This window comes from Lampris incognitus, chromosome 20, assembly GCF_029633865.1.
Source record: "Lampris incognitus isolate fLamInc1 chromosome 20, fLamInc1.hap2, whole genome shotgun sequence".
Lineage (NCBI taxonomy): Eukaryota > Metazoa > Chordata > Actinopteri > Lampriformes > Lampridae > Lampris > Lampris incognitus.
Window position 1 is genome coordinate 9326999 of NC_079230.1, and position 21016 is coordinate 9348014.

The 21016-nt window shown below is 41.0% G+C and overlaps 1 protein-coding gene across 1 annotated transcript; it reads right to left on the reverse strand.

Annotated features, from left to right (window-relative positions):
• Nucleotides 1–1158: 1158 nt before the first annotated feature.
• vbp1 (von Hippel-Lindau binding protein 1) lies at nt 1159–20670 on the reverse strand. Its single transcript, XM_056300405.1, has 6 exons — nt 20563–20670; nt 16866–16990; nt 11770–11836; nt 10965–11063; nt 3081–3219; nt 1159–2482 (listed from the first exon to the last, which is right to left on the reverse strand). The coding sequence occupies exons 1-6, from the start codon at nt 20638–20640 to the stop codon at nt 2406–2408; spliced, it is 585 nt and encodes a 194-aa protein (XP_056156380.1). The 5' UTR covers nt 20641–20670; the 3' UTR covers nt 1159–2405.
• Nucleotides 20671–21016: the final 346 nt, after the last annotated feature.

Consider the following 21016-nt stretch of genomic DNA (forward strand, 5'->3'; position numbering starts at 1 on the left):
CCTGGTGAAACTCCTCACTGTCAGGTGAAAAGAAGTGGCTGGTGACTCCCCATGTACCGGAGGAGGCATGTGGTAGTCTGCAGCCCTCCCCGGATCGGTAGAGCGGGGTGAAGCAACCCCCCCCCCCAAAAAAAGGAAACTTACCGTTAACGATTTTGTTCATCATCTTGAAACTACAGTGACCCTGCCTTAAGATGCTGAGGTTGGTAAGGAGGGACGTGACGCCACAGCCTACTGGAGGACCCCCATTTTCAGACGGGCATGACAAATACACCTTGATTCACTGCAGGGCAGATGGATGTTAGTGGATTCCCATTTGTTCAGTGGCAGTAGTTCAACTGTACCCACAAAATGGCGGCACTCCACCTTATGTAAATAATACAAGAGCAATAAAAAAAAGCACCTCAGGCGACGGATTTGCATTGCATTATGTATTATACATGTCGGGTAATGTAATACACGACTTCAGCTTATTTCTGCTCAGTAGACCTACACAGTTTTGAAACAAAAACAAACGGATCTGTGGGAGGTGGTGGTGCGCCTCTAAAGCCGGTGGCGAGGACATACGCGTTCCTTTTTTCAGTTTTAGCTTTTTCCTCCTTTTTCTTTTTAAAAAAGTTTTTCTCACTGACGTCAGACCACCTCGAAATCTTCTGTACTGTACTGCCAATCGGGATGGAGCCGGGGGTACAGCAGTGGTGAAGTACTTTTTTTTTTTTAACGTTTAATTCTTTAAATTTTAACTACTTTTTCCACGGAAAGTGGTTGTGTTAAGTTATCTTGGCCAATGTGGAAACGTATGTGCGATATTGATGGATTTCATAAGGCTGAAGGTGATGTACACGTTTTACAGCTCATGAAAGATATTCTGGGGTTCAATTACCTCTGAGCATCCCACTCAACCTCAATCACCTACTACTATGGTTATGAATACTTTCTTATGGCACTCGCTTAACTTATTTGAAGGACAAATTAACTTTAAATGACCCTTGACCCTGGAGCAATGCTTCTCTCTTATGCTGAAGCATCCCTCCACTGTTGGTGGCAATGGGAGTGCTAGATACCAGACAGCACAGCAAATAAACCAAGGAGCTGCACTGCAACAGCTCGCCCAATGAAATCACACACACAAACAACACCACGTCAAGTCCTTATCTCTTTCCCCAAATATTATTCTTTTACTTCGTTCATTCATTGTTTTATGGGTACAGTGAAAGAAAAAAAAATAAATACAGTGGCAAACATGAGAGGAGGAGGAAAGCCAGAGAATACGAGAAGGTGAAGAGATGAACAGCAGGTGCCAAAGGGGATGTGACAGTAGGTGCAGAATTGAATTGCATCACTACAGAAAGTAGATCCTCTGCCTATGAAGCGTTGCATTGTGGTTAATTTATACTTGGTAGCTTAGACAGAGATGCCGTCAGACGCTGAGGATTTATGCTTTGGTCATTGCGTCAAAGGTCAGACGCTATCCAACGCGGCAACGGTTTAGGTATTTTAAAGCAGCCATCCAATCAAATTGCAAAAACCACACAGGGCATTGCCCGCCGCTTATGAGAATTCTGGATGAGTCGGACACTGAAGCGTAAAGCCACCTCCATTTTCTGTCAACATTTGGGTCATCTCTGTCGCATCACCAGGCATACCCTAACCTCTGCACAGAGGATAAACTGAAACCTTGATAAGTGTTCGGGCCCACCGGGCAGAACGATTCACTGTTACGGCCGCTTAATTTCTTATTTCTTCTGTCTGGCTACGACCTGTTGGGATCCTTCTCTTCCTCTGACCACAACTGTACCACATATAACAGCAAACTGGACGTGTTCCTCTGTAAAATCAACCTCGCCAGAGGCTGCAGACAACAAGAGCAAATTTATGGCGGTTAATAAAAAAATAAAAAATAAAAAAAAAAACTGAAAAAACTGGGGTTGGTTGAAAAATGAAGAGGGGAAAAAAACGATAAGCTAATGAACCTCTAGACAGAATGAACAAATTATAAAGAATACAAAAAACCGCCTTGTTGCCATTGTTTTTGTTAGTTTTACTTGAAAAAATACTTTAAAGAGTAACAAATCAACAGAAAACAGTATCGGTGGGAGATTGAGCCAGATCCATACAAACGACATATTCAAAAAACAGACAGAAAAAAAGCAGGTAGACTTAATTTAGTTGGCCTTGTATATGGCACTCGCACTTTTCAGACAAAACCATGGTCTGGATGAGTTAAATTAAGTATACCTCCAGTTTTTTGTTTTACATTCCAAATAAGTCTTCAATCTGCTTGGCTCTGGTGTGAACGCACACATGAAATGCGGAGGAGCAGGTTTTACTGTTTATTTTTTTAACTACTAGGGGAAAAGAGTTTGCAGGAGGTGGGGGATTTGGACGCTGTCCTGTCGTTGTTATTAAGACTTCTCAATCGATTTGAGGAGGCTTTCTTTGCTCCTTCTCTTCACCTCCCAGTTGTAGACCCGCGCCAAGTCTGAGGAGGGGAGCTGGTCAAGGAATCACAGCGGCAAAATGTCTTACTATTCTAATTTTAATTTTTTTTAAAAATTTGTAGTCAAGTAAGTTTGTATGCGATGGGAATTTGACTTGAAGAAATGCTTAATCTCAAAAGACCACAGGGAAAACCTAAAATCTCATATTAGACTGGCACCTTAAAACCTTGGTGTCTAACAATGCCTAAGCTGGAAAGTTTGGTCTAAAAAATTAACATTTTTAACTTTTTCTCTGGTAAAAAGAGGCAATTTTCTCTGCTGATGCAGCTGCTATTGCACGATCAGCTATAGGACATACCATGTGGTCTCAGATCTGACAGAAACATCCTTGGAACAAACACAACAAAGGTGCTGTGTTGCAGCTTACCCCGCCATTGCCCCATTTTCTGCCACTCCTTACTGAGCTATCCAATACAGAGAAAAACAATAGAAGAATAACTGATATTAAAAGAATTTTTCCATTCTATTTCAAACATCGCCACTCTAGTTCTGGTACAGTGGTGTGTGTGTGTGTGTGTGTGCGTTTGTGTGTGTTTTTCACCGCGATGAAAAGGCTTATACGTCCGAGTGGAAGGATACTGACTTCAGTGGTGGTGAACTGGTCTCGCAGGAAATCAAGGTCTTCTTCAAGTGACTCTAGATTGCGTGACGCCGTGGACAAGTTTTTCTCTAAAAGTGCGTGGGCTTCGTCGATGTCATACTCCAGCATGACGTTAGCCTGGAGATGGGGGAGAGGAATGAGGAGAGAGAAAAGGGGAATGGGAAGTAAGACAGAGGCGATATCTCGATGGATCATTAGACGCTGGATATAATGGCCACCGCAGCAATTTGATTTGTAAAGGTGTGTACACAGAGTTGATAATCCAAATCCTGTAGACTGGTGTGTTTTAAGGTGAGATCATTTTCTTACATCATTAGTTGTTTAACTTCTCTGGTATATTGCAATTTCTTCCATTTTTATTACTGTTGCCATTTTGATTTCTGATTTTGTGATGATTTTGTTGGTGGCAACATTTGCATTCAAAACTGTAAAAAAAAAAGAAAGTTTAGAAACCTACTCTTACCACTAACAAGTAAACTACTTACAGCCAACTGGCACCAGTTGTATGGTCAGTATTTAGGTTGTTTAATTTAAACTGTAATTGAAATGAAATTTTCAAGTCAACTCTCCCCTGGACTGCATATTTGTTTGAAATTGAATCTTACCAGTGAAGTGTTCTGAGGAACAATTAATAATATTTTTATTTATATAGCACTTTTCTAAAACAATGTTACAGAGTGCTTCACAAAAAACAAACAAACAGACAAGACAAAAATAAGAGTAAGACCAAATAAGTAAGAGTAAAAATAAAAACAGTATAAATAAAAACAAATATCAAACTTTTGTAAAAGCTTTCATAAAAAGAAAAGTTTTAAGACGAGATTTAAAAGAAACTAGAAACTTGGTTTGTCTTAGTTCAACAGGAAGAGTTCCATAGTGTGGGGGCTCTAACAGCAAAAGCCCGATCACCCTTTGTAACAAACCGAGACCTGGGAATAACTAGCAGGGCTCCATCTGCATATCTTAATGGTCGAGGGGGCATATATCAAGTCAATAAATCACAAATGTATGAAGGAGCAAGATCATTTAAAGCCTTAAAAGTGAGCAGTAAAAATTTCAAATCAATTCGAAATATAACAGGGAGCCAGTGTAGGGAAGGAAGCCCAGGAGTGATATAGTCATACCTCCTTGTCCCGGTAATGAGCCGAGCAGAAGCTTTTTGTACCTACTACAGATGGTGGAGGGAGCCCTTGCTGATACCAGAATAAAGTGCATTACAATAGTCAAGCGGAGAATAGATAAAAGCATGTAGAACTTTTTTGCAGATCGGCAATCGATAAAAATGACCTAATTTTGGAGATTAGCTTGAGCTGGAGAAAGCATGACTGAACAATATGTTTGATTTGATTATCAAAACTGAGGTTAGCATCGAATATTACCCCAAGATTCCTAGCAGCCTGCTTAAGACTACCTGACAGACCACCAAGACTAGTAACAAAAGGGCTGATGGAATTTTCGGGACCAAACAGAATGACCTCAGATTTATCATCATTACATTTGAGAAAATTTTTGGACACACAGGATTTAATGTCAGAGGCAAGTTGTGAGATTTGCTAAGGCACTAGAATCTGTGGGTTTTAGTGGCATGTATAACTGAGTGTCATCAGCATAAAAATTGTGGAGCACATCGTGATTTTGAATGACCAGGTCAAGGGGCAGCATGTATATAGAAAAGAGAAGGGGTCCAAGAACTAAGCCTTGAGGGACACCACGACTTAACTGAGCCACCAAGGAGGTACAGTTACCTAAAACAACAGAAAAAAGTTCCATTGGTGAGGTAAGAGCATAATAAATTAAGAGCCAAACTCTTGATGCGAACCAAAGTGTCTAAGCGATGTAAGAGGATGTTGTGATCAACCGTGTCAAAGGCAGCACTCACCTTTCTGCAGTCAGCAGAAGGTCATTAGTGACCTTAACTAGAGCTGTCTTGGTACAATGAAGTGCTCTAAAACCAGACTGGAAACTATTAAAATCAGTATTAGTGCTCTTAAAAGAAATCAACTGAGAAGAAATTACTCTCTCCAGAACCTTAGATAGAAAAGACAATTTGGAGATTAGCCTGTAGTTACTTAGGGACAGGGGATCTAAAATAGGTTTCTTCAGCAATGGGTGAACAATGGCATGCCTAACACTGTCTGGAAAAGAACGAGAGGCCAGAGAATTATTAAGAATTTGCAGAATAACAGGGCTGATGGTTGAAAATACCCCCTTGAGCAGCTTAGTGGGAATGATGTCTAGGATGCAGCAGGAGAAGAGTAGTTCATATTGGAGACTGTACTCTCCAACACTGAAATTGTAATTGGTTGAAACTGAGTGAAAGAGGCATCATTAACACGGGGAATGGAATGAATACAAGAGCCCGGCTGGATTTGGGACCTAATATTCTCCACCTTATTTACAAAATGAGTGAGAAAATTTTTGGACAACTCAACTTCAGGTTCAACAAGAGAAGTGGAGGGACCATTAATAACAGAATCAATTATCCTGAAGATAATTTTAGGATTGTGGTTATTTCTTGATATTAGTTCAGAGAAGTATGTTGATCTCGCATCCTTAACTGCCTTCTGGTAAATCAAAATCTGGTTTCTAAGGGTGTTTATAACTAATTTGGACTTGTTGACCTTCCATGGTCGTTCTGTTTTTCTGCAGAGTCTTCTAAGGGCACGAGTGTAATCATTCAGCCAGGAGAGGTTATTTGATTTTTGTTTCCTAGTTTTAAACGGTGCAATTTGGTTGAGGATGGATAGGCACCGATCGTTGAATGAATTTAACAGTGCATCTGGATTTAGGGGGGGATAAAGAGAGATTAAAGGATGATGACTTAAAAGCATCACAGAATTGAACTGCAGAGCCAGCGTTGAGAACGCGAGAGCGTGTTTTAGGACAGTGACTAGGAGTAGCGATCTGTAGTGGGACATTGAAAATGACAGCTTTATGGTCAGATACAGGCATATCCACCAAATTAAGACATTTGAGAGAGAAACCAGATGACAGTACAAGGTCTAAGATGTGGTCTTCGGAATGTGTCACCCCTTTAACAGATTGAAAGAGGTTAAAAGAGTCTAGAAGATCCAAAAAATGTGAGGCGAGGGAATGGGAAGGACAACACACAATATTAAAATCACAAAGAATAAGCACCCTGTTATATTTTGGCATGACAATAGATGAAAGGTCAGAAAACTCAGAGATAAAACTAACTGAATTAGGGGGCCCATACATTAAGATGCAGAGTAAAGGGGGAGGGCCAGTGATTAAAGAACATAAAACCTCAAATGAGATAAAATTACCAAAAGTAATAGGATGGCATTTAAGACCTAACTTGTAAAAAAACAGCTAGGCCACCCCGTCTACCAGAGGGCCTGGGAATGTGAAAATATGCAAAATTGGGAGGGCTAGCCTCAATCAGGACTATAGTGTCCCCTGGGAACAGCTATGTCTCAGTAATCATAAAAAAGTCCAGATTATCAGAAACAATAAAATCATCAGTGATAAAGAACTTATTACTGAGAGATCTCACATTCAAGAGGCCACATTTTTTTGGTGTCAAAGCAGAATTAAAACCAACGGGCGTACAACAAGTAGCACGCAAATTGCAGATATTTGCTCCAGATATTCGGTTGACACTGTTGACATTAAATCCTTTCTTAGTCACAACAACTCTTCACAAATGTGAATTGGGTGACAAAGTGGCGCTGTAAAATGACATGACTGTTAACATGTTGTTATCTCTATGCATCCCTATTTAGTTAATGTAATGGAGGACAGCTCCCCTTCTGGTCAGGTTATGCATGTGCAGTGTATTGCCCCTTCTAGGCGGGAGTCTCTTGTCATGCGCAGTTGTGGTGGTGCGGAGGCCGAGAGCAAGTTGCTGGTCGCTTGGTATCGTGAAGAAATGGAGTGAATAAAGTCGGTTTCACTGAAGATAAACGTCGTGTTTATTCAGAACAAGTTTAGTAGTCAACATTGGTAGCAGAGGACGGTTAGCAGAAAATGGCTTCTGCTAGCTACAAAGTTCCACCGAAGTTCGATGAGTCCCGACCGTACGAGAGTTGGAAAAATGAATTTGCTATGTGGAAGCTCGTTACTGAGCTGGATAAGAAGAAACAGGCCCTTGCTGTCGTCCTGGGGCTTGAAGGAAGGGCAAGGGATATCGCCATGGAAATACCCGCTGCAGACTTGAATACAGATGGGGGTATGGACGTTTTAATTGCAAAACTAGATGGAATGTTTCTCAAAGAAGAGAGGGACCGCGCTTACGATGCTTATTCGTATTTTGACTGTATCAAGAAGGACAGTTCTGTGTCCATGGCGGACTATGTGATTGACTTTGAGCAGCGATACAATAGAATGAAAAAGTATGATATGACTCTTCCCGATGCCGTATTAGCTTTTAAACTTTTGGATACGGCTTGTCTAGACGAGAAAAATAGGCAAATGGCGCTGACAGCATGTACGGACCTAACGTTTGCGGCAATGAAGTCCGCGCTCAAGAGGATTTTTGGAGGGAAAATACAAGTCGACGCGACTAATGGCATACAAGTAAAAGATGAAGTGTTCTACACAGAGCAGCGCTCGCGAGGAAGATTTAAACGAACAAGTAACGTTGTGCAGCAAGCTGGACAAGAGTCACAGACAACACAGGTTGGACAACAAAAGCCACCGTTACAAGGTACTAACCCACTGGATAGGTTCGGTAGGCGATCAAAATGTGCTGTATGTCAGAGCACGTTCCATTGGGCCAAGGACTGTCCCCACAAGAATAGCGAGCCAGCAAAAGTAGAGGACACATTGTTTACCAAAGCCTCGCTGTCTGAATCAGCATCAGAGATCTTTCTGACTGAGTCGTTAGGGACAGCTATCATTGATACTGCATGTACCCGCACAGTATGCGGAGAAAAGTGGTTGGAAAATTTTGTCGCAGACCTCAGTCTAAGCCAAGTGAACCAGATAGCGCAAAGTGAAATTCCAAGCAGCAGACCATTTCGCTTTGGAGATGGGAATATAGTACATTCCTCCAAAATACTGAAACTGCCTGCAAAAATAGGACAGACAAAATGTCAAGTGGAAACTGAAGTAGTTAAAGCTGATATCCCACTGCTTCTGAGTAAGACTTCACTGAAAAGGGCAGGGACCATTTTGGATATGGAGAATGATAGTGCTGTGATGTTTAATCAAAATATCCCTCTTGAATTAACCAGCTCGGGACACTATTGTATAGATATCAGAGACAAGAGCACAGAAACAAAGCCAATAGAAACTGAAGCACTGACGGCTCCAGAGAACAGCCTGAATGAAGATGAGGTCATCACAGTCACAGAAAATATGACCGCAAATGAGAAACACAAAGTTCTTCTGAAATTGCATAAACAGTTCGGTCACGCCTCCGCCGAGAGGCTACAGCGGCTCATCCATAGCTCTGGAAATAAAGACACAGAGTGTGACACGATTTTGCAGCACATAGTACAGGACTGTGACATTTGCCAGAGATACAGCAAGACGAAGCCAAAGCCTGCTGTGGGCTTGCCTCTTGCTTCAACGTTTAATGAAACGGTGGCAGTAGATTTGCATGAGTTGGAACCAGGGGTATGGTACCTCCACATCATTGATCAATTCACAAGGTTCAGCGCAGGAAGCATTGTAAAAACCAAGAAGTCCTCAGAGATCGTCAAGTCATTTCTTCATACATGGATAGGAATCCACAGCGCCCCCCAGAGGCTCTACAGCGATAACGGAGGAGAATTCAATAATGCAGAGTTCCGTGATATGGCTGAGAACTTTAACATTGAGACGAAAACAACAGCGGGATACAGTCCCTGGAGCAACGGACTAATGGAGAGGCATAATCAGACCCTCACCGACATCATTCTGAAGGTCAGGCGAGAAAGTGGCTGTGACTGGGAAACGGCCCTGGACTGGGCTCTTATGGCTAAGAACAGTATGCATAATGTGCACGGCTACAGTCCACGTCAACTTGTGTATGGTTTGAATCCTAACCTTCCTTCTGTACTGTTTGATAAACCACCCGCAGTAGAGGGTACTACTATGAGTGCTAGAGTAGGAGAGCACATTTCGGCCCTACATGCTGCTAGAAAAGCATTCGCTGAAGCAGAGTGCTCAGAAAGGATAAGACGAGCACTACGTAAACGGCTCAGAGCTACAGATGAAAAATATGACATGGGTGACAAGGTGTATTACAAACGAGCTGAATGTAATGAGTGGAAAGGACCAGGAATTGTTATTGGTCAGGATGGAGCTGTTGTTTTTGTAAGGCATGGTGGAATCTTAGTGCGAGTACATCACTCTAGACTTTCCAAGGTGAACACAAGGGTTAACGAAGAACAAATGGTACAAAATGAAAATGATGCTGAAACAGTAAATGATGAACAAGACACAGAAACAGGAAATGATGAACAAGGTATAAACAATGTAGCTGATGATTTAGCCAGTGAACAAAATAGAGAGAATGAGTTACCTGAAAGTAATGTTGCACAAACTGAAATGGCCCATAAGCCTAATGCACATGATAATCCTGTCCCCTCTGCAGGTATGAGTTTAAAAACAGGACAGACTGTAACATATATGAACAGAGGTGACAATACTCTACTTAGAGCAAGAGTCTTGGGGAGAGCAGGCAAAGCTACAGGGAAATATAAAACATGGTATAACATGCAACATCTAGAGAATAATGGAAGTGATGGGCAGAAGGTATCAGTTGATATCTCAGAAGTTGATAATCTCCACATAGAAACAGACAGAGAAGCTGATGTACTTATAACGAAAGACATCTCATTTGATGCAGCTAAACAGGAAGAAATAAAGAACTGGCACAATAATAATGTCTTCGAGGTAGTTAAAGATGCAGGTCAGAAATATATCTCTACTAGATGGGTTTGTAGTCTTAAAGAAACACCTAAGGGTATTGTGCCTAAAGCACGACTGGTTGCCAGAGGTTTTGAAGAGATAAATATTCAAGAGCTACAAAAGGATTCCCCTACATGTGCTACTGATTCACTTAGACTTATGTTATCAGTGATATGTCAAAACCAGTGGGAAGTGCATTCTATGGACATCAAATCGGCATTTTTACAGGGTATGGAGCTATCCAGGGATATTTATATCCGCCCCCCTACAGAAGCAGGCTGTGAACATGTTGTATGGAAACTTAAGAAATGTGTTTATGGACTTGCAGACGCATCACTATATTGGTACAACAAAGTGAAGGAAATCATGCAGACTACTGGTGGTAGAGTGTCTCAGGTGGATCCAGCAATATTTTATTGGTTGGATGAGCAATGTAAGGTCACTGGGGTGCTTGCATGTCATGTAGATGATTTTCTTTGGTCAGACACGAAAACTCAACTCGCTGACTGTCTCACAAAGAAAGGAGAATGGGACCCGGGTTAAAAGGGTGTTGGATGGACAATTGATTTTGTTCTCAAATGTTTCCATGACATGTTGATTTCTCTGGAAATGCATGTTCCATAATTCACGCTGTGAATTTCATTTTTTTTGTTTTCTGTTTATTTCTTTAAAAAAAGAGAATGAGATTGTTAACATGTTGTTATCTCTATGCATCCCTATTTAGTTAATGTAATGGAGGACAGCTCCCCTTCTGGTCAGGTTATGCATGTGCAGTGTATTGCCCCTTCTAGGCGGGAGTCTCTTGTCATGCGCAGTTGTGGTGGTGCGGAGGCCGAGAGCAAGTTGCTGGTCGCTTGGTATCGTGAAGAAATGGAGTGAATAAAGTCGGTTTCACTGAAGATAAACGTCGTGTTTATTCAGAACAAGTTTAGTAGTCAACAATGACAACTAATCGAAAGTGTTCCACCCATTGGAGGGGACTGTTATGTGAGGCCACTCACCCCTAGCCACAAGCAAACTTTGTCGGTAGGTGGCACAGAGGCCTTGCAGTAAACGTTGTCAGCCAACAAGAAGTGTGTCTCCATTGGCTCCGTGGTCTCCTATGAAGAAATATGATGAGGAAAGAGAAGTGGAACCAGTTACATGTGGGTAAGTCAACTGCATTTCAGGAAGCACCTCCCCCCCCCCCCCCAGTTATCTCATTTTTAAAAGAAAGAAGAAAAGAAAGAAAGCCACTTTATTTTTTCATTCTAACTTACAATGAGTATTCTTACAATGACATTTGTTCTCTGCATTTAACCCATCCTATTGCATAGGAGCAAAAACGCATTTTGAATGAAAATGCAAAATTAAATTCTTTTCTCAAGTCCTACATTTCCTTTATTTGTGTTAAAGAATGAAAGAAGGTGAGGAAGAATGAGGTTAAAAGGAAGGCAATATGAGTATTTAGTTGAAGAGGATTAAACTGAGTCTTGGTGTTTCCTTCAAGATTCTGGCAAACAAATCCCAGGCCTTTAAATTGATTATCTCAAAGCATATAGCGCAATTTCCATAACAAAAACTGTTTTAGTGATTATTCTAAGCATATGGGACTTATGTCAGAATAAAAGCGAGGCAGCAACAGCTATCAGAAGTCAAGTTTGATGAAAAAGAAAGAAAATGTTACAGATAATTTCAAATAACATTTCCACAGTGTTTTTAATAGGGATCTATTATTCCCTCAGAACTTAAAGTCCTGGAAATTTGGAGGAAAAAAAATTCACACAAGTCCTACATTTGCACATTCCAGTGTCATCTCTAGCCTACCTTCTTCTTCTGCATATGTCGTAGGATTTCTAGCGTCTGTTTGATCTGTGGGATCTGGGTTTTCAACCTATACGGTGGTACAGAAGACAGGTTATAATGAAGAATGGGATATACTTAGCAAAATGACTGAGTTTTTTTTAATTCAAGTGGTTTAAAATTTATCTAAGCATAATTACACAAACATAAACACAATCTATTTTAAATATCCATAACATGTATTCACATATATATATATATACACTACCGTTCAAAAGTTTGGGATCACCCAAACAATTTTGTGTTTTCCATGAAAAGTCACACTTATTCACCACCATATGTTGTGAAATGAATAGAAAATAGAGTCAAGACATTGACAAGGTTAGAAATAATGATTTGTATTTGAAATAAGATTTTTTTTACATCAAACTTTGCTTTCGTCAAAGAATCCTCCATTTGCAGCAATTACAGCATTGCAGACCTTTGGCATTCTAGCTGTTAATTTGTTGAGGTAATCTGGAGAAATTGCACCCCACACTTCCAGAAGCAGCTCCCACAAGTTGGATTGGTTGGATGGGCACTTCTTTGAGCAGATTGAGTTTCTGGAGCATCACATTTGTGGGGTCAATTAAACGCTCAAAATGGCCAGAAAAAGAGAACTTTCATCTGAAACTCGACAGTCTATTCTTGTTCTTAGAAATGAAGGCTATTCCATGCGAGAAATTGCTAAGAAATTGAAGATTTCCTACACCGGTGTGTACTACTCCCTTCAAAGGACAGCACAAACAGGCTCTAACCAGAGTAGAAAAAGAAGTGGGAGGCCGCGTTGCACAACTGAGCAAGAAGATAAGTACATTAGAGTCTCTAGTTTGAGAAACAGACGCCTCACAGGTCCCCAACTGGCATCTTCATTAAATAGTACCTGCTAGAGCCTGTTTGTGCTGTCCTCTGAAGGGAGTAGTACACACCGGTGTAGGAAATCTTCAATTTCTTAGCAATTTCTCGCATGGAATAGCCTTCATTTCTAAGAACAAGAATAGACTGTCGAGTTTCAGATGAAAGTTCTCTTTTTCTGGCCATTTTGAGCGTTTAATTGACCCCACAAATGTGATGCTCCAGAAACTCAATCTGCTCAAAGAAGTGCCCATCCAACCAATCCAACTTGTGGGAGCTGCTTCTGGAAGCGTGGGGTGCAATTTCTCCAGATTACCTCAACAAATTAACAGCTAGAATGCCAAAGGTCTGCAATGCTGTAATTGCTGCAAATGGAGGATTCTTTGACGAAAGCAAAGTTTGATGTAAAAAAAATCTTATTTCAAATACAAATCATTATTTCTAACCTTGTCAATGTCTTGACTCTATTTTCTATTCATTTCACAACATATGGTGGTGAATAAGTGTGACTTTTCATGGAAAACACGAAATTGTTTGGGTGATCCCAAACTTTTGAACGGTAGTGTATATATATATATATATATATATATATATATATATATACAGTTAAAATAAATGCTTTATCAATCAATCCGATTTTATTTGTAGTATAGCACTTTTCATACAAACAAATGTAACACAAAGTGCTTCACACAATAAAACAATAAAATCCCCCCCCACAAAAAAAAAGTACAGGCTAATTTTATAAAAGTACAGACTTATCAATAGATAACAGCTTACAATTTTGTATCAATGCTTTGAGTTTGTTTTTTCCAAAACCTGGCATGATTTTCTCATCAGCTGCTTCAAGATTCTCATAATGTCCGTTTGCATAGTAAGTCACGTGCACTGTGTATCAGTAAATTAATGTTAATTTTCCTGATTCAGTGCCATCATGATTTGTGTGTATTTGTCATATTTGAAGACTAAAGCTGCTCCAAAACACTACTGTTGGTATACAGCAACTAAACCACGACTACAGTGCAGTGAAAAAGTATTTGCCACCTTCTTGATTTCCTCTATTTTTGCATATTTGTCACAACTGAATGGTTTCAAATCTTTGCACAAAATGTAATATAAAGCAAGGAGAACCCGAGTAAACACAAAATACAGTTTTTAAATGATAATTTCATTCGTTGAAAGAAAAAAAAGGATCAAACAACCATATCACGCATGAAAAATTGCTCCCCCCTGAACTTAATAACTGGTTGTGCCACCTATAGCATCAACAACTGCAACCAAATACCTCCTATTCTTGGAGATCAGTCTTTCACATTGCTGTGGAGGAATTTTGTCCCACTCTTCTTTGCAGAATTGCTGTAATTCAGTGACATTGGAGGGTTTTCAAGCATGAATCTGCCACAGCATCACAGATGGGGTTCAAGTCAGGACTTTGACTAGGCAACTCCAAAACCTTAATTTTGTTTCTTTTGAGCCATTCTGAGGTGGGCTTACGCTTGTGTGTTTTGGATCATTGTCCTGCTGCATGACCCAATTACGCTTCAGCTTCAGTTCAAGGACTGACGAACAGACATTCGCCTTCATAATGTTCTGGGCGAGAGCAGAATTCATGGTTCCTTCATTGGTGGCAAGTCTTCCAGGTCCTGAGGGAGCAAAGCACCCCATAACATCACACTACCACCACCATTTTTGACTGTTGGTATGATGTTCTTATTGTGAGATGCTGTGTTTGCTTTATGCCAGACATACCGGGACTCATATCTTCCAAAAAGTTCAATTTTTCACTTGTCTGTTCACAGAACATTATCCCAACAGGCTTGAGGGTCATCAATGTGCTTTTTTTGCAAATGTGAAACAAGTACTAATGTTGCTCTTTGTTGGCCGTGGTTTGCGCCTTGCAACTCTTCCATTAAGTCCATTTTTGCCCAGTCTGTTTCTTATTGTTGAAATATGAACGATGATCTTAACTGAGGCTAGAGAAGCCTGCAGTTCTTTAGATGTTGTCCTTGTTTTCTTTTTTTGTGACTTCCTGGATGAGTCCTCGCTGCGCCCTGGGAGGAATTTTGGTGGCTGGCCACTCCTGTGAAGATTCACCACTGTTCCAAGTTTTCTCCATTTGGAGACAATGGCTCTCACTGTGGTTCGCTGGAGTTCCAGAGCCTTAGAAATGGCTTTTTAATATTTTCCAGACTGCTATATCTCAACAACTTTTTAACTCATCTCTTGCAGAATTTCTTTTGATGGCAGCATAGTGTGTTGCTTGTTGAGACCTTGTAGCCTACTTCATATTGATGGTGAGGTTCTATATAAGTCATTTTTAGATTCAACAGGGCTGGCAGTAATTAAGCCTGGGTGTATTAAATTTAGTTATCTCATTGATTGTGTAACTAAGGCAGCAAATACTTTTTTCACACAGCGTCAGTTGGTGTTGGATAACTTTCTTCCTTAAATAAATAAAATCATTATTGAAAAACTAAATTTAGTGTTTATTCGGGTTCCACCCATCCATCTATTATCTTAACCGCTTATCCTGCTATCAGGGTCGCAGGGATGCTAGAGCCTATTCCAGCAGTCATTGGGCAGCAGGCGGGGAGACACCCTGGACAGGCCCCCCTGTCCGGGTTCCCTTCGTCTTATTCAGGTTCACTTCGTCTTAAATTACAATTTGTATGAAGGTCTGAAACAATTAAGGGTGACAAATGTGCAAAATAGAGGCAATCAGGACTGGGGCAAATACTTTGTCATGGCACTGTACTTAATAAATAAACTATTGACACTGAACTTGCACTAGATCAGTGTTTCTCAACCCAGTCCTCAAGGAACCCCTATCCTGCAGATTTTCATTGTAACCCTGCATAGGTAGCCCTGCTTGTACTTACTCGACCAATCATCTCGCAGCACTTAATTATGCAAGGTGTGCAACATCTGACAAAATTCATTGCTGATTGGTTGAATAACTACAAACAGGTACCTATTCAGGGTTGCAAAGAAAATATACAGGATAGGGGTTCCTTGAGGACTGGGTTGAGAAACACTGCACTAGATGCATATTAACAGTGTGTTCGCGCTGTGAGGTAGTGACAACTACAAGCTGAAATAAAACACCGACATCAGCATTAATGACATAGGCTGTTTTGCTAGCATACTGTTTTAAAAGCCACCTTCCCCAAGATCTGTAATTTTTTCCCATTTGTGGACTTGTTAGTTGTTTTCTGCGCACAAGAAACCTATTACAGCTCTAAATGTCTTTATTCCATTACCATCTCAACTTAGACGCCTATGTTTGGAATGTTTCCCATTGAGGAAACTGTTACATCCTGTGTCTCATACACCTCCGAGTTAAATCCCTTGTATGTACAGTCTTAAACTGGGATCAGATTACACGATATTTTGTCTTTCACGATGGTCACATGTCAGATTAGGTAATCATAGTACCATAAATTCTTGCTGTGTCTTGGCCAGGCGACTGGCAACAGTACAAGTGTGACCCTGACCAATCATCATTTGCTGTCTTTCACAATCTTGTGCGAGTTCATAGACTGTTGGGGAGGAGGGTCAAGAAATCATCAATCATGGCTACAGAATAGCTATGAGTGATGCTGGCGGACTTGTGTTCCGAAGAGAAAAAAGATTGTGGATGCTGTTGCAGCTACCGGGGAATGATAACCTAGCATAGCTTAAGCAGCTACTCACTGGGTTGCTGAAGTGCCTCTGCTATTCTTGCCAACATTTACTTGTTTTGACTCTGTCATGGGGCTTCCTCGAGAAACGTCAAAAAGGCAGGAGCACTGTGGCCACTACTCAACAACCATTTCCTCAATTTTGTTTTTCCACCTGACAGCAGCAACAGCAGCGTCCCCCTTTCTCTTTGCCGTGTTTACATACACGTGCACCAGACAGCACTCTGTCATCTTATTGGTCAACGTCAAGGAACACATCGTAGGAGATGACAAGGCAGGAAAATACAAAAGATTTTGACATGCTATACTTTTCGTCAGGGTATTGTGGGGCATCCCAAATGCCACATCGCTGTTCTTCGATTATGTCCGACTACACGGGGTAAAGATGCCCATTTATCGTTCCCGACGTTCATAATTGGGCCTGACGCTGGAAATTTGTCAGGGACAATAAAATTGTGTCAAAATCGGGCTGAATTCGTGTCGTCTGATCTCAGCTTGACAAAAGCAGTTTTTGATTCTGATTTGTATTCGTGTGTCGGTGTGTACCTGAGTTTCTTCTGTGCCAAATTGAGTTCCATGTATTTGTATTTTTGGTACTGCTCATCTAATTTCCTCAAGACCCCATCTGCTGTTTCGTTGCCTGGCTGCTTCATGAAGGAGTCTACATCCTCCTGAAATGCAAACAGAAAAACGCATATGATAAGTCTTAGCATAGCTCTGTTGGGATGTCACTGCCTCCGTTTGGTTTGGGTTTGTTGTTTGTTGTGATCTGTGCAGCATGAATTTCAAAATAACCTGTGAAGGGTCAAAACTTGCAAATTCTATATACCAACAATTTAATGTTCTCTCAAGTATAATATGATTCTTGGCTGTGTGATACTTAGGGAGTGAATATTGAGGAAATCCAAAATCAACAGATTTTACTATTATACAGATGTGTTACATGTTTGAAAAGAACACCTTCCGAATGTAACTTTTTCCAGTTTTACAGACATGCTTACTATCCCCCAAATCCCTTTACTACCTTGCTAACTTCATATGACTAATTATGCATACTGTACTTTTAGATTGAGATATTCTTTCATAGAGGTTTTTATAACTCATTCTTTTTGTTAGAATGTTTAAGTATGCCCCTTGTGTGCCTCAAACTAAATCAAGTTTCTTGTAAATGTAAATTTAATTGACAATCAATAGAGCTTGGTCTAACATCAACACCCACCATGCAAAATAGCTCAACTAATCTCGCAGGGACCACAACTGCCAGATATCTTGACCATCTGAATACATTACCATAACATCAATAAAAGTACCCAAACTTACTTACTCACATCAGAACTGGCTGATGCACGCACGCACGCACATACACATACACACACACACACACACACACACACACACACACACACACACACACACACACACACACACACACACACACACACACACACACACCTTAGCTATAACACACCAACACAGCCTTGTGCCTCTTAAATGTCAATATGTCTTTGTCAAATGTGTATTGTGTGATGTCTGATTTAGGGCTCTATTTAAACGATCTATAGTGCATGGTGTAAAGCGTATGGCATAAGTGCATTAAGAGCATGACCTAATCCACTTTTGCTAGTTAAACAGGGCATAATCTGGGCAAAAGTGAGGCGCAAAGGGGTTGTACTTACTCTCTTAATTAATCATAGGTGTGTTTTAGGTGTAACATGAATTAAACCAATTAGACTGTCATCACCCATTCCCTTTAGAAGCCAGATGTGCGTGCACCTTGGCGCACTGGTATCTAACTGGTGGATTTGGCAAACTGGAGAAACTAACGGTTTTCTGCTGAGGAAACGGATCTGCTCATGCACGAAGTGAAAGCGTGCAAGCAGACCATCTACGAGAGCAGCAGGAATCCACCAAAGCTAGGATTCCAGTTTGACATTTAATTTTTAAATATCGTGATATACACAATAATTAGCGTTCACATTGTAATGTTTTTAGTTGTAATCTTTTGCATGTTTTTGCACTGCTGTGCGTCCCTGTGTGTGTGTAACAAGCAGAGTGTACAAGTGTTTGCATGTTGTGCACCTACCTATGTAGGCACAACTTACCATCTGAATAATGCACCCTTTAAATAGCAGGAAAATACTGCGCCATTGACTTTGGACCAGGTTTTTTTGGTTTGGTCAATGGCGCAATCGCTTTCCGCTGCCTCAAGATAGTAATGCGCCTGACCACACCTCATTTTAAAGACCAATATGCCCATGGGTGCAAGTACATTTGTTATTTAAACAACGCATGCGCTAAGGCAGGAAAATCACAATTGCGTTGGTCGGAAAAAAGCAATGACACTTGCACTGTGCTTTGTGCCAGGTGTAAGATAGGGCCCTAACTGTTTTACATCTCATCTCATATGCATATCTGACTTACTGGGTTAGGTAGGCAGCGTTAGGGCATCAGGTATGGGGAAGCTTTTAAATCTCCTAGGATTTTCATAAAACAAAATTAGCTCAACCCAACAGCTAGACTCCTCATCTTGCTAAAATACGACTCAATGAACCTTATTCAACTGTGAGCATTTGACTCAAAATTACAATCAAATTTTCTATTAGGCCTATACGTTATTATTGCTGGTGTCAGCAAAGTGAGATGGCGCATCAGTGCAATTCCATTCATTCTTCACACGGATAAGCATTCATTTATCCTGAGGTCAATTTGCCTTTACCTTTAGTTTGTTTTGTTATTATTTACGAGGCTCACAGTCATACACCTCAGAATGAAAAGGGTGCGTGCATGCGCCTATAAACTGTGGCTGGTAGACAGAGGATCTCAAACAGGCACTATTATAACCTTACATCAAACTTTATTTGAAGGGTTGTGCAAAAGACTGACATGACACCGTCATAACCATGACACGACACCTGTGATGAACATGAAGGAATCTTTATGAATGCTTAGGAGTGTCATTTTTAATGCAAAGTTGACATTGTTTGAGACGTTTTTGTTGTAGCAACCCAAGTGGAAATGAGCCACTCGATTTGCTTCGCGTGTCTGTCGCTCGAAAACAGACATCTCAGAAATGCCAACTTTGCATTAAAAATGACATAACTGACCGGATGACACTTAATGACTAGTCATAAACATTCACAGATTCCTTCATGTTCATCCCAGGTGTCGTGTCATGGTTACGACGGTGTCATGTCAGTCTTTTTTTATGCACACCTCTTCAAATAAAGTGTTACCTAACCTTCTATTTTATTTTACCAGCACATTTAGACATAATTCATAGCGAATTGAAAAATGAAAATAATCATCTCTTCTTCCACCTCAACGACTAGGCTATTACAAGCGTCTAGCAGTGCACCAGACACGAAAGGAAATGAACAGCTATGCAAGTGTTAACGCATAGCTAGGATAGTCTATGGTGGTTGATATTGAAATAAAACGAGCAGAAATGAAATTAATCACAAGAACGTTAACAAAAACAATATTTATGAATTTTGAAATATTAATAATAATATCCACGCTTCCGGACGTCCATCCTGCGTCTTTCCCTGATATAATTCCCCCCCGTGTTAACTTTGGGGATGCCAAGCTTCCCCCAGCCTCTTAATAGGTCCTTGCTCCAGCAGTGTATAAGACTTCCCTACAATAAACGACCTATCTATCTATCTATCTATCTATCTATCTATCTATCTATCTATCTATCTATCTATCTATCTATCATGAGACGTCAGTGGTGGTGGCTGCCCAGAGCTGGGTTGGGTCTACCAGTGAGAAGCAGTCTGGGTAGCTGGGTTCCTTGCCAGCAAGGACTGGTTATTTTGGACCTTACTTCCCAGTTGAAAACGAGTTAACTGACACTCCCTGCGAGACTGGCAGAATAAGTCCCTGCCAACTTGACCAGCTAACTTAACGATCAGACGGCTCAGACCACTGAGGGAAACGAGGAGCATCCCTCTGTTCAGCTAACGACGAGGAAAAAACGGTTTTATCGTACCGACAACCTGCTCGCAGAGAGTTAACGTGCTAGTTATGTCCCTAAATGGAAGTGGGTGGAGAGAGAGAGAGAGAGAGAGAGAGAGAAAGAGAGAGAGAGAGAGAGGGGAGAGGCTTTCACTGGGTTAGCTCGCTAGCACGCCGAGCATGACACGCTAAACAAAGGAATAAATAAAAACAACTACATCCAAAATAATCAGTCTTATCCCGTGGCGGACGTCCGACACGAGGCGAAACGCCGCCGTTTACTCACCACAAATATGGCTTCGGGGATTCCGAGGTGGTTTTTCTTCTTGCTGTTCTCTGTGGTCGTCGCTGTGGTGGCCGCCATCTTGGAAAGAAGCTGCTCCTCTCATCCGCCCTCCGTCCGTCAAAGTCTGGGCGTTCCCCCTCGCCCCGGTCTTCAAAGACGCTGACCTCTAGCGGCGAGCGGCCGAGTTGCAGCCTTTGATCGTTATCGGGTGCAGTGGACCGCTAGTACCGTTTGTCACTACAGTAGGAGGTTTGGAGCCATCTAAAAATATTATAGATATGTGATATAGACTTAAGCCGGAATTTCGAAATTAATGTTAATGACATTTTCAGACCGCAGCACGGCGTTCAAATTACTCAAGAGTAAATCAGAAATACATTTTTTGACATTTATTCAACACAGCAGATTCAAAATATTCACACTGATGACGCAATAGCGGCTCAGGAGGTAGAGC